The sequence below is a fragment of the Geospiza fortis genome, unplaced genomic scaffold (genome assembly GCF_000277835.1).
Source record: "Geospiza fortis unplaced genomic scaffold, GeoFor_1.0 scaffold491, whole genome shotgun sequence".
NCBI lineage: Eukaryota > Metazoa > Chordata > Aves > Passeriformes > Thraupidae > Geospiza > Geospiza fortis.
In genome coordinates, this window is record NW_005054390.1 from 496,965 (window position 1) to 510,814 (window position 13,850).

General features: G+C 40.1%; 1 protein-coding gene across 1 annotated transcript in view; it reads left to right on the top strand.

The window, feature by feature from the left end:
• RCL1 (RNA terminal phosphate cyclase like 1) overlaps nucleotides 1-13,850 on the top strand; it is a 35,014-nt gene that overhangs the window by 14,407 nt on the left and 6,757 nt on the right. The window contains exons 6-8 of the mRNA XM_014308883.2: nucleotides 1,556-1,681; nucleotides 3,182-3,338; nucleotides 12,751-12,854. Coding sequence (XP_014164358.2) covers nucleotides 1,556-1,681; nucleotides 3,182-3,338; nucleotides 12,751-12,854 — 387 coding nt within the window. The remainder of the gene's footprint in view (nucleotides 1-1,555; nucleotides 1,682-3,181; nucleotides 3,339-12,750; nucleotides 12,855-13,850) is intronic.

Consider the following 13,850-nt stretch of genomic DNA (forward strand, 5'->3'; position numbering starts at 1 on the left):
TCTTCTTTTAGTTTATGGCATACCATCACAACTGTGTGTATAAGCTGGATGTTTTGACTACCTTGTCCAATTGCAGCATTTAGATAGGTACAATAATGCCAAGCAATAGCTGTTTTACTGGATACATGTGCTGTAGAACAAAAAGGAGGCAGCTCATTGTGCTTTTGGTGATAGTTGCTGTGGTATATTGGTGGAGGAAGTAATTTTCTTATGCTTCCATTCTGCTCTGTAGTAAGTAGATATATTTCTGTGTGGAGAGGAAGCAATGATCATGACTTTACTGCCATTGTTCTAAATTGACATTAATATGCAGCACCATTCTGGACTACTTTGACTGATGTATCTGATTGAATTCTGAACTTCTACCTTGCTGTAGGCTTTCCTGGGCCTTTTCTCAGGAGTATAGGTTTGCTTTTAAGCATGGTGAGAGGCAGACCCATTTTAGTTTAGCTATTAAGTGGTCCTTCAAGGCAATAGAATACAAAACATCTGGAAGGATAAATCCTTATGTCTTTTTTATGTGTACTTTTGTTCCTCCAAGATTCATCTGAGTAAATCTTCCTCACAGCTGTGGAGATTTGTATTACAGCAGCCTTTTATATAATCCAAAATACTGAGTGCATCAACTGTGCAAAACAACCAGTTTTCTGATTATTTTTTAGTGATTTTGCTTTAAGGTCCTAAAGTTTTGAGTCTGCCTACTTCACAGAAGATGCTATAGAAATTTGTAGAAAAGAAAATTCTTCCCTGACAACTAGGAGTTTGGAGAGTGTATTTCTCTGCATTGCTGTAGGAATGTATGTGCAGATGGGTAGAGCATGAGTCTGCATTATAGTTGGGCTGGAAGTTAGAGCATAATGTGCTTTGTACATTTGAAGATCTTTTGGGAGTTCCTCTAAAGCAGCACCTGAGTACAAGATCAGAAAGGCTGTTCATCTCTTAGGGACTATGAGGAGGTGGGTCAGGGTGGGTGGTAAGATGGTAGGTTCTTTCCTGGAACTTTCAGATGCTGAATGACTAGACAACTAGTGAATTTGATAGTCTCAAACCACTGCAAAATAGTTGGAGATAGCAAAGACATTTTTCTTAGAGCTTTTTTTTTTTTTTTTTTTGTTAGAACATTTTTCTTAAATTTCTTATTCATCGTCCCAGGATTTTTTTGCTGCTAATTCACAGAAACTTCACTCAGGATCGTGTTTGAATAAACTATGAAGAACAGAGCACGTGGGACTTCCTCCATTATAAGAAAGTACAAGATGACAGAACAGCAATATAAATTTGATGAAGGGCATTTTCAAGATAGATGTTTACTTGGTTGTAATCTGTTCTTCAGCACGTTGTGTGTACTTCAGTTCAAGGTATATCAATGAAAAGCCTGTTGAAAGTACTTACATGCATATGGTTCTCTAGGTACAGGAACATGGACAAAAGCTCATGCATAGCTGTATAAAGCGCATGTTTTCTGAAATAATGCGCTGGGGCCTCTTCACTTTGTCAGTCTCTGCTTTCAATTTTTTCCTGTGATTACAATGGATTTCTTAGCTCAGAAATGTAGATACTCTGTCCGAGTGTCACCACAGATGGCAAACAGAATGGTGGAATCTGCAAGGGGCATCCTGAATAAATTCCTCCCAGACATCTATATCTACACAGACCATATGAAGGGGGTCAACTCTGGAAAGTGAGTATCCAGAATTTACAGGAAACAGACATGTTATTCTGCATTTGTTCATTTGCTAGGGTGTCCTGATCTAATTTTACTGAGTTTTAGATCACAGTCTTCTATTTTGTTGATTTGAAATAAATATTTCTCACAAAGAAAGAACGGGTGATTCACTAGATACATAACAGGGATAGATGTGTTTTCTTAAGCAAGGAATGAAATACATCACTACTGCCAGTAAAGGCAATTTGAGCTCCCTTCATTTTTAAGTCTGTTGCTTTGAAGAGAGATTAAGATCAAGGTGTCATGATATGTTCAGGAAACCAAGATTCAAAGTTGACTATACACCTTCTGATGGAAATGATAATATTAAGGATGGGACCGAGGTGTTTTAAGGAAGTGTTAAAGCAGTATGGGTTGTCTTCTGCTGAATGGCTGAAGGAGTGTCCTCTCACTAGCGAGGACTGGAAAATTAATTTATTGTACTTCCACAGATTTTGTTTAGTGGCAGAACACAAAAGCGGTGGATGCGATTGAGACAATTTTGCTGGTATCTGTCATCTCTGATGTCTTCTTCCTTGAAGTTATTCTGGATAACTCATTTGACAGTTTTCTGTCTGTATGCTCAAATGCAGGCATGCATGTTTCCTTTCACTGTTTCTGCTTTTTGAAATATTTTGTTAAAATTTTTTAGATTAAAAAGTTTATGAACCTAGAAATTGTTGAAGAAATTCTTACTATTTTTTGTCTTTTCCAATCCTTCATCATATTTAATATGCCAGGATTGTAACTTTAATGGCTCCAAACTGCTTACAGGATCAGAATTGCAAAAATATTTCTGGGAGCTGTGTAGTTTTGCGGTCTCAACTTTGTTTTTCATCTGTTTATGAAATTTAAAAAGTCACATTATTTGGGGCAGCAACATTATTTTTACTACATGAAGCTTATGGAGAGAGGTAAACAGTAGCATGGGAAAAGGAACTGAGTCACTTTCAACCTGGCTGGCTGGGTTTCTGATGCTATTGTGACATTCACCTTAAATATGAATCCAGTATGATAGCAGTATCCTTGATACTAATTAGTCTAATTTTGCTAAATATTGCGGCTTCCAGGGGAAAGAGCTGAAGCCTTAAAGAAGGGTAGTTTTGGTCTTGAATGTTGCAGAGAAGAAACACCTGATACCTTTGAAATGTTTATCAAACACAAATTATATACATGTGAGAAGTACCCTCCTCTATTAAAAAAAACCCAAACATTTCTGAGGTTTGTATGGCTCTTCATTTTCTTTTTCATTTTCATGTTTAAAGAGTTTGGCCCAGGAATAGCCAACAGAGAGAGTTTTGTGGCAACTGGTACTGGGTTTAAGTACAGTTGTTAATTTTCTTTTTCCAGTGTCAATCTATTGCATCAAACAGGATGTTTGTCATCGTATGGGAGGATCCATTTATGACTTGAAGTTCTTGGCTCATTACTCCAATTTTGTCCTTAAATCAAATGTGCTTTTTCACTTTCTTTCAGGTCACCAGGTTTTGGCTTGTGCCTTACTGCAGAAACCATCAATGGCACTGTTCTCAGTGCTGAGCTAGCCTCAAACCCTCAGGGCCAGGGAGCAGCTGTGCTTCCTGAGGAACTGGGCCAGAATTGTGCTAAGCTGCTGCTTGAGGAGGTCTACAGAGTAAGTGGCCAATATGTTTTGTATATTTGTATATAAATGTAAGGGAAGGAGATAATAAAATAGTTAAAAGGATAGGTGGTTTGCTGGCACCCTCAGACAGGCTCAGATCCAGGCGGAGAAAGGATCTCATGCTGCCAGTGTCTTTTTCATCCAGGTAACGAGTGGTTTTGCATAGTTCCTTTAACAGTGTAATGACTTCCTGGGGCATGCTATTTCCAATGTCTGATATGTGTTGTTATGAATCACGGGAGTGGCAAATTCTTCTTCTGTTGCTTTCTGTCTGCAACAGAATTCAATTAGCTTCACATGGACTGTTACTCTTCTAAATAATATGGGTGGGTGACATAGTCTGTGCTTCTAAACTAGTGGTTGGAATGGGACATTATGAGAGGAAGAACATAGGAGTGACAGAAGGGAAAAAAAAACTTGTCAAGGCTCTGTGTTGACCACTTTATGATGATGATGATGACAAAGTTAAATGTGCTGAGAATTGTTGGCTGTACGAAGAATTGTCTTAATGGGTTGTTGGAAGAGAGCTAGGATGGTGTTTACTTAGGAATCCTAAGTGCATCACAGTTCTCTTCAGAATAGATTTTTTCTGTATTAAAATGATTTTCATTTGTGGCAAGAATTTCAGTGGATAAGCAGCTTTCAGTGTTACAAATGATTTGGCAAACAGCACCCTGATGAGTTTCTGATTTAATAAAGAATCTTCCAGCTGCTTTGTTTTTTATCTCCGCAGATGTTTAAATAACTATGTTTTAGCATTGATAAAACATGTTTGGCCTTTAGGAGGCAGTCATCTACAAAATTTGCTCATTATTTAAAAATACAAGTAGTTACTCTGAGCTGTAATAAGCTATGTGACTTCGCAAAGTGTTAAAACTGCCATTATTGAGATTCTATTTTAGAGAATGCAATTAAATATAAAAAAGCCCCTCAACTTCATAATTCACATCCATACCTGTGTATCTTTTATCTGTTTGAATTACTAGTTGGCCACTTTTTCCAGTCTTCCATTAATATTTTGTCTATGTTTATTCAGCATATAAACCATGTTGCTAAAGGACTTTTCTGGCCCAGGCTTCTTGTCTCACAGAAATGCCACCACCAAAATGTTCTTCCTGGATTGCTGGGTACAATCCAGACCCCTTGTATTTGAAAGTCTGGCCTGTGTGGAGAATGTAGTCACAGCTAGTGACGGAAACATCTGTCGGTTTCTGCAATGATGTATGTCATGTAGTTATTTTTATTTCAGGCATGAACTGCAAAAATCTTTTGTACATTTGTTTATGTACATGTCTTGGAAAACATCTTCTGGTAGTCATATGTCCAGACACATCAAAAATCCAGTTTCCACATACTTTTATCAGCAACAATAGGTTTTTTTTTTCCTTTGGAAACCATTTAGCACTTGATAGATTAAAAATAGTGAGGCAGTTTGTCTAGAGAATATATTTTGCACAGAGCCAGATGTCAGAGAATTTACAAAATGAAGAGGGATGGAAAGGCCTAAAGGAAGTAACTTTCTGCTTTAGTGTATGGCAGCCATTTGAATATGATGAGTCAAATTCTGCAAAGGATAGTGAGGATCTTAAGACAACAGGAAAAAAAGTTTGAGGAGGAAGCAGGGTCAGACAAGTCTTTGAATCATAAAGTAATAGGCTGTCAGGTTTCAGTGTCTTTGAAGATCAGAATCTGAGTGAGTGAGGTTGTTAGCTGTGGCTTGCTATGGTACTGCTGGTGCTGCTGGAAGACTCCTTTATGTGTGGGTGACTTCTGTCCAAGAGAGACTGAAAAATGCTGAGCAGTGTACAGTCTATTTGTCCTTCACTATAGCAGCTCGCTGTGGAAAAGTTAGTTTGCTAACATTTTTGGCTGTTGTGCTACTTTTTCACTGCAGCGCTTAGTCATTGTTTAGTGAATTCCCCTCTCCCTCCATCATGGGCAATATGATGGGGTTTGTTATGTAGTTTTCGTAATACATACTTGAATTTATCTGTGATACATGTGGTCCTACAGTACTAGCCTGAATTTTGAAAGATAAGGTTTCTTCATTTTCTTTCTTTTGTATTTTTTGGGGGTTAGTTTGTTTTTTGTTTTGGGATGGACTTTTTTATGGTGTTTTGTTTTTGGAAATTTATTTTTTGTTTGGGGTGGTTTTTTGGTTTTTTGGTTTTTTTGTTAGATCCATTTGATTTACTGTTGAATGCAAAAGGGATATAAAAACATGTTGCAAAGTGCACAGTGCCTGTTTAGGTTTAATGTACTAGTTTTTAATGTTTCTTTGCCTAGGTAAGATGTTTAGTGGAACTAAAAATCTAAAAAAAGCAAGAATAGATTACTCTGAACAGGCAGTCTTTAAGTCCCACATCTTTTTACACCACCTACTGTTGAATACAGGTCTCAAGGGAGAATTTATTTTCCTGTTTTTAGATCTTCTCTTTATGGGATTATTTTACCATCTGTGTTTTTACCTGTAGGTACTATGCTGTGGGAGCCAGGGAGGGTTGACCAGACCAGAGCACCCTGAGAGCACTGGAGACAATTCTCTGTAAAAGGCTTTAGGTGTTGGGATCACCCACAAATCTGCTGGAGTTGCAGTTACTGTTGAAAGGGGTCCAGGGTCATTTTGTAAAGTGCTTGCCATTGTGTAAAGTTTACAACCTAGGAAATCTAAGGATTTGAGTCTTGCTAAAAGTCCTTTTACTAAGCCTTCAAAAAGATATTAATTAGGTTGCGTGATTCTTGGAATCAGCCGAGGTTTTTTAATGCACATTTGTTGATGGAAACATGTCAGAGCTAATGGACAAGTAATAAGTGGCACAGTGCCTTAATTGCAGTGGCTCTGCAAGAGGGGGCAATGGAGTGACTGACTAGCATTGTCATTACAAATCCATATGCAGTTCTTTCTGAAGCTTAATTGTAGAAGGCCAGTAAGGATTTTAACTCTTGCCTTTGAAAGACATTGTTTATGGGAGCTTTATGTAGAGAGTAATTGGCAGAATGGAAAGTCTGGAACAACTGGAAAAGGATTTAATTTTTATATTCTTTGTAATAATGAAAAATAGCGGAGTGTGTGTACCTATTTAAGGCTGAATTCTTCAATGAAGAAAGGCCAAATTGCTAGGGGACCTTGAAGGGGCAGGAGGGCTAAAGCTGTTTGTTATATTGAACTAGAGCTAAAATGCATGAAGGATTTCATTGATGGCTTAATTTTCAAGATGGTCTTACTTCAGTGTAGTAAGGCTTTACTCCATTCTTCTGGGAAAAAACCCAAACCCCAAAAACCAAAATACAAACCCTCTGCAATAATTTGTTACCTTTTGCATAACAAATTATTGAGTCCTGCAAATATGTACTACACAGGTAATGGAGGAAATTGTGTGTATCCCAAAATATAACTAACACTTAGTCAAAGCTGGGCTCAAGCTCAGAAGAAAAAATCTTTTTGAAATGCTTTTGTCCAATACGCAGAATTGTGATATTTGTATGTACGTGTCAGCTTTAGTATTTGTACAACATTTAAAAATGGATGGGGTTTTAAGGAATCTGTGTCTAATTGTCACAACTAGCTGGATCTGGCTCTGTAGTCAGTGTAAACAATAATGGAGAAACTGCTATAGACTGAATTAATACAATGTAGAAGCTGCATCCTACATTGGTAATGAGCACCAGCTATTTTGGAACAAATGTACCTTGGCTCTGACTTTGCCCATCCCATTTCTTTTGGGAGAGTTGTTTCTAATTTTTGACTCTTGAGTAAGTGGCAGGTGGATTGATAGAAAAAAACTTGGCCTCCTTGGGAATGTTAAGTCCTTCACTTGGCAGACGTTACTGTTCAGTCATTAGATTACAAGCAATCACTTAATATCACTGTCTGGGAACTGCGTTTGTAGGAATGGTTGCAAATGAGTGGTTTAGATCACTTAAATCGCTGGCAAAAGTATTGTCAAAACCAAGTTTTTGTATAAATTTGACGTTCCTCGAAGTTTGATGGCAAGGTTCCCTATTGGTTATTACATAGTTGAAGCTTGCAAAGAAAAATTGGGTTAGAGTGAATCTACAATGATTTATACAGAGAATGGGAGTGCAAAAAGGGTAAGGATGGAAAAGGATAAGGCTGCAGAAGGGGAAGGGAGGTCCTCCCTTTGGGTCACAAAAGTGTATCCCTTGCAAAATGTAGCCCCAGACTTGATCAACAATTTGTCTGAAGAACGTAGCAGCATTTAATTATTGACTACTGGAATGCTGACACAATCAAATACTTCTGTAAGGTGCATGTGCACCAGTGCACACAGTATGGGGAACAAACAAGATGAACTAAAGACCTGCATGCAGTCACAGGGCTTCGATCTTATTGTGGTGACAGAGACATGGTGGGATAGTTCATGTGACTGGAATGTTGGCATGAAGGGCTACACCCTGTTCAGGAGAGACAACACTGACAGTGTCAAGCTCTGTCTTGGTGAGGATGATGGGCTTATGGATCAGGATAAAACAGCAGACTAGTAAGGGTGCTTGCTGTTGTGTTTGCCGCCTAATCAGGAGGAGAAAGTGAATGAGGCCATCTACAGGCATCTGAAGCAGCCTCCAAGTCACAGGCCCTGGTTCTTTTGGGGGACTTTACTCCCTCGACATCTGCTGCAGAACCAGCGCAGTGAAACACAAACAGCCCAGGAGGCTCCTGGGAAGCATGGATGACAATTTCCTGACACAGGTAGTGGAGGATCCCCCAGGCAATGGTGTGCTGCTCAACTGATACCAACAAACAGAGAAGGCCTTGCTGGAGGTGTGACCATGAGAGTGTGGAACTCAGTTCCAGATGAGAAGAAAGCAGGGCAGCAAGTAGCCACAACCAGAGACTTCAGGAGAGCTAACTTTAGCTTCTGCAGGGAGATCTTCATGGAGAATGCCATGAGAACAAGCCCCACAGGATCCAAGAGACCTTGAGCGTGCAAGAGAGTTGGTTGATATTCAAGGATCACTTCCTCCAGGCTCAAGAACAATGCTTCCAAATGTGCAAGAAATTGGGCAAAGGGGAAGAGATCTGATGGATAAATACAGAACTCCTCTCATTATCAAGGGTAAGCAGGAAATACACAGGAACTGGAAGCAGGGTCAGGTTACTTGGAATTAATACAGAGAGGTTGTCAGAGTATGTAGAAAAGAGACAAGGGAAGCCAAGGTCCACCTGGAATTAAGTTTGGCAAAGAATGTCAAGGACAGCAAGGAAGGATTTTTCAAATACATCTCTAACAAAATGAAAAAGGATAATATGGGCCTGTTACTAAATGGAAGCAGGACCCTGTAACAGAGGACCCAGAGGAGGCAGAGTTAGTGAATGCTGCCTTTGCATTGGTCATCACTGACAAGACCAGCCCTCAGGGATCTCTGACCCAGGAGACTGGGAACAAGGAAGGCTTGAATGGAGATTTTCCCTTGCCCAAGGAGGACCAAGCTGGAGTCAGGCAAACATGGCATCCACAAGCCCATGAGCCCTGATGGGATGGACCCACAAGTGCTGAGAGAGCTGATAGACACCAAGGTGGGCAATTTACAACCATCTTTGAAATGCTGTGGTGATCAAGAGAAGTGCCTGAGGACTGGAAGGAAGCAAACATCACACTGGGCATAAAAATTGAAAGGACCCAGGGAGCTACCAGACAGTCAGCCTCACATCAAGCCTTGGAAAGGTGGTTCTGGAGGCTATTTCTATCCACATGGTGGAGAAGAAAGTGAAATAGGAGTTGTCAGCATGGATTCATTAAAGGTAAATCATACTTGACTGACCTGCTTCTCTTCCATAATGAAACAAATAGATGAATGGATGAGGGAAAAGCAGTGGATATTGTCTACCTTGACTTCAACAAGGCTTTTGACACTGTCTCTTACAACATCCTCATAGGCAAATTTAGGAAATGTGGATTAGATGAGTGGACAGTGAGGTGGATTAAGAACCAGCTGAATGGGAGATCCCAGGAGGTTGTAATCAGTAGTGTAGGGTCTGGCTGGAGGCCTGTCGCTAGTGGTGCCCTCAAAGTTCAATACTGGTCCAGTATTGTTTAACTTCTCCACCAATAACTTGAACAAATACACAAATGTCTTCTCAGTGAGTTCACTGATGACACAGAGCTGGGAGCAGTGGCCGATACCCCAGAGGGCCGTGCAGCCCTTCAGAAGGGCCTTGAGAGGGTGGAGAGATGGGCAGAGAAGAACTGTGAAATTCAGCAAAGGTGGATGCAGGGTTCTGCATGTGAGGAAGAATAACCTGGTCACTAGCAGAGGCTGGGAACTGACCCACTGGGGAATAGCTGTCTGTATCCTGGGGGACAACATGCTGTCTGGGAGCCAGCAGTGTGTCCTAGTGGCCAAGAAGGCCAATGATACCCTGGGGTGCATTAGGAAGAGCATTACCAGCAGGTTGAGGGAGTTGATCCTGCCCTTCTACTCAGCCCTGGTGAGGCTACATACGGAATGCTGTGTTCAGGACAAGAGAGGCATGGTGCTCCTGGAGCAAGTCTAGAGGAGATGACAAAGATGATTAAAGGACTGGAACATCTCTCTTACAACGGAAGGCCAAGCGAGCTGCACCTGTTTGGTGTTGAGAAGAGGTGACTGAGCGGGGACCTTATGAAGGGAGGGTGCCAGGAAGATGGATCCAAGCTCTTCTTGGTGGTGCCAGGCATTAGGGCAAGAGGCAATAGACAGAAACTGATGCACGAGAAGTTCCACCTAGATATGAGGAAGATATTTTTACATATCCTCTATTGTGCAGGTGATTGCACACTGGAACAGGTTGCCCAGAGAGGTTGTGGAGTTTCATGCACTGGAGAAACTCAAGAACAGTCTGGATATAATCCTGTGCCATGTACTCTGGGGTGATCCTGCTTGAGCAGGGAGGCTGGACCAGCTGACCTGCTGTGATACCTTCCAATCTTAACCGTTCTGTGATTCTGTGACTAATATTTACAAAAGTATTCAGTAATATTTTCTATATGCTCAGTAGCAACTTATTTAAAAAATTAAGAGATGGCAACATTCGTACTATGCTTGATGTAGTATATTTAAATAAATTCATACATGCACACAGATAGACATAAAGATGTATATAAAAAGGTTAAAAATTCTCCTCAAGTTTAGTAAAATATGTCAGATGGCTTTGTAGCTGTAAACACTTGAAGGGTTAAGCTTTGAGGGTTGAGTGTGTCAGCGCAGGCCCTGTCAACAGCTTTTGGTGATTGTTCTCCAGGTACTGAAGACTCGAGGGTTGTTGAGCTTCAAGAGGTGTACCACTTTGAGGGAGGTGCTGATGCAGCCTTCTGTGGCCTTGGAGAACTCAAAGACCCTCGCTTAGTACTGCTACCAGTAGGGTTGTGAGGTGCTTGGCTTTAGCCTTCTGTCATTCTCCATTCTGGCCACAATCAGGGTCAGTTGTTACTGGAACTTTCGTCAAAAGGTGCAGTAACAATAATATTGTTCCACCTGTGCTATGGTTTAGACAAAAATAATGTTCCAAGACTGTCCATTAGAAAACAGCAGTTTGTTAGGCAGAACTTCCTAGGAGCAGACTGTTTCTGGTAAGCTAAAAAGAAGCTTAACTGCCCAGGAGCCATTAATCAAGGTCAGTGTCTAATGAGAATTCCTGAGGAGATGGTAGAGTGGCTCAAGGGGACAGCACCACAAATGTGCATAACAGATTGCTACTGCACAGCAGTACTGGGGATGACTGACTCACTGCAGCAATGTAGGGAGCTGATGTAAGCAGTTAGGACATGATGGATGCATTGTGTTTTATTTCTTGCGACATGGTTGTCTCCATGCTGATTGAAGCTTTTGTATAAGTTGGGTTATAAAAGTAGATACTTTATAATGTTTTCAGCTCTAGAGAAATAAAACAAGCTCAGAAAATGTGAAGTTTTCATCCAAGTAAGAAGGAGCATTTTGAATTACTAACCAAACTACAACTACAGAAAGTCCAGTGTCAGGAATATCCTTAACAAACTCTTATCTGCTTTGGTATATGTTTCATTGGCAAATACAGCTGGTGAGATCTGTGGCTTTAGATTGCACCAGCAAATTCTGCAAGTACCCTGTTCACTCAAGATAAAGCAAAATTTTTATCAGTCCTATAGGCAGCATTAGGTTATGTGAACTTCATTTTGGTGTGGCAAGTTCACACGGTTAAGAGGGGAAGTACTGCTGTAAGAGCATGCTTTAGGAGTTGGGTCATGGTAGTGAATGCAACAGAGCTACTTACTTTGCTGTGCTGTAGTTCCTTGCATGTAATGTGCAGAGTTTTTTTCAGAAGAATGGAGCTGCAGTTTGTCACACAGAAAAAAGGCCATCTTGAAAATTAAGTCTTCAGTATCCCCTCTCAGAAAGGCTCTGCCTTTCTGCCTCTCACTGAGTAAATGTGCTGAGGTTGTCACATTGGCTGATTCTCTTAATCTATGTAGTCCAAAATATATTTTCTCCCTTGCCTTCTTTGATAGTGTTATGTCTTGAAATTATGATAGGTTACCTTCCTTGTCAACAAAGGTAGCTGTCAATTTACCTCATTAGAGAATTTGGTTTTAAAAAGGTAAGGTTTTAGTTTCAAGAGAGTCTATTCTGAGGACTTAGCATTAGGCCTGATGCAGCAGAAAACTATTCATAGCTTTCATGTGGCTGGTCTCTACAGCAGCCTTGACTGAAAGTATCCCTTCAAATTTATATTTCAGCTTTGTAAACAATTCTTATCTCTAATTCTAGCCTTCCAGTTTTAATTAATACATCATAGTAAACATTTTCCACATACAGAACAATTTACCTTGCATATGACTTACTACAGTCAAATATGTACAAGAGTGTGTGTGGTTCTACTTAATTTTATGTATGGCTCTTTCACTAGCAATAAAAAAATCTTCTATTTTAATGATGGAGGGGAAATGTTTTACAAGTGTAAACTCATAAAAGTTGACAGCAAGGGTTTCTGTGGATAAGTGCTAAATAACTTTTAACTTGCTGTTTTGCACCTTCTAACACTGAACTATTTGTCCAAATGTAACTATTATCATAAAGTGCTGGAATTAATGGATCTTCAGATGCATGTCAACTAGAACTAATACCTCTTTTCAATTTACTGGAAAGAAATTCTTCAGTGTTTACATTCTGAGGTGTTAAAACAGATTAGGAGGGATATTTAAGGTGACCTTCTTATGAGTTTTGTTTTAGTTCTGTTCTTTTCCTAGCTTCCCATTCAAAATTAATTTTTCATTGTTAAAAAAATCCAGATTTTTATCTTCTTGGCCCTTAAACATTGGGAGTGGTATTTCACCCTTTTAAGTGTATCTTTTCCCTTTGTTACTCTCCTCCCATCCCAGTTTCTGGTTTGTACAGAGATTAATTATTAAAACATTTTGGTTTGCAGGGAGGCTGTGTAGATTCAACAAATCAGAGCCTTGCTCTGCTCCTTATGACCCTTGGACAGCGGGATGTTTCCAAAGTCCTGTTGGGACCTCTGTCTCCATACACGTAAGTTGTTTTGTTCAGTTCAATTACACAGTCTTGTTTTAATTCGCTAGTTTTATTGCACAGCTATTTTTATATATGGGAGATTTTGCCTATGGTAACAAATAGAACAACTTGTACCTGACTTCAAATGAGACAAGTGGTGTAAGTTGCCTAGGGTTTGTTTCTACATGTTAGATGAGTCCCTTACTGTTCCATATTATTCCTGTTTCTGAGAATTTCAGAGACAGGGTTTATTGATGGCTCTTGACGTGGAATGTATGTGTAGATCAGTTGGCTTTTTATTGCCTAGTGTACACTACTATGTTTTCCCTGGTGATCTCTCTGTATCTGTGTCATTAAATGTTGTATTTCAAATGGCTAGCCAAACTCAGAAACTGTGATTATTGCTATGAAACAGCTTAATGCTTCAGTTCATGGAGCTCTGTTCTATTTTAAGGTTTTATTGGGCAGCAGAATCCTATCTGGTCCTTCAGTCTCAGTTTTTACTAAAGCTTTGTCTGTAGCTGGTAGTTGTTCAGGGGATAGAAAGGAAATTAATTTCTTATATTGCTAGTTGTAAACACAGGTTACAGAATCACAGAATCATCAAGGTTGGAAAAGACGTCTAAGATCAAGTCCAACTTTTGATTGAACACTATTTCTCAGCTAGACCATAGTGCTAGATCTGGTTGTTTCTTTAACACTTCCACAGATTGTGACTCCACCACCACCATGGGTGGCCCATTTCAATTCTTAACAGCCCTTGCAGTGAAAAAGCTCTTCCTGATGTCTAACCTGAACCTGTGCTGGTGCAGCTTGAGGCCATTTCCTCTACTCCTGTCGCTTGTTGCATGGGAGAAGAGACCAAACCCTCACCTGTCCACAGCCTCCCTTCAGGCAGTTGTAGAGAGCAATAAGGTCTCCCCTGAGCCTCCTTTTTTCTCCAGGCTAAACCCCTCAAGCTCCCTCAGGTATTCCTCATAGGACTTGCACTCCTTCACCAGCTCTGTTGCCCTT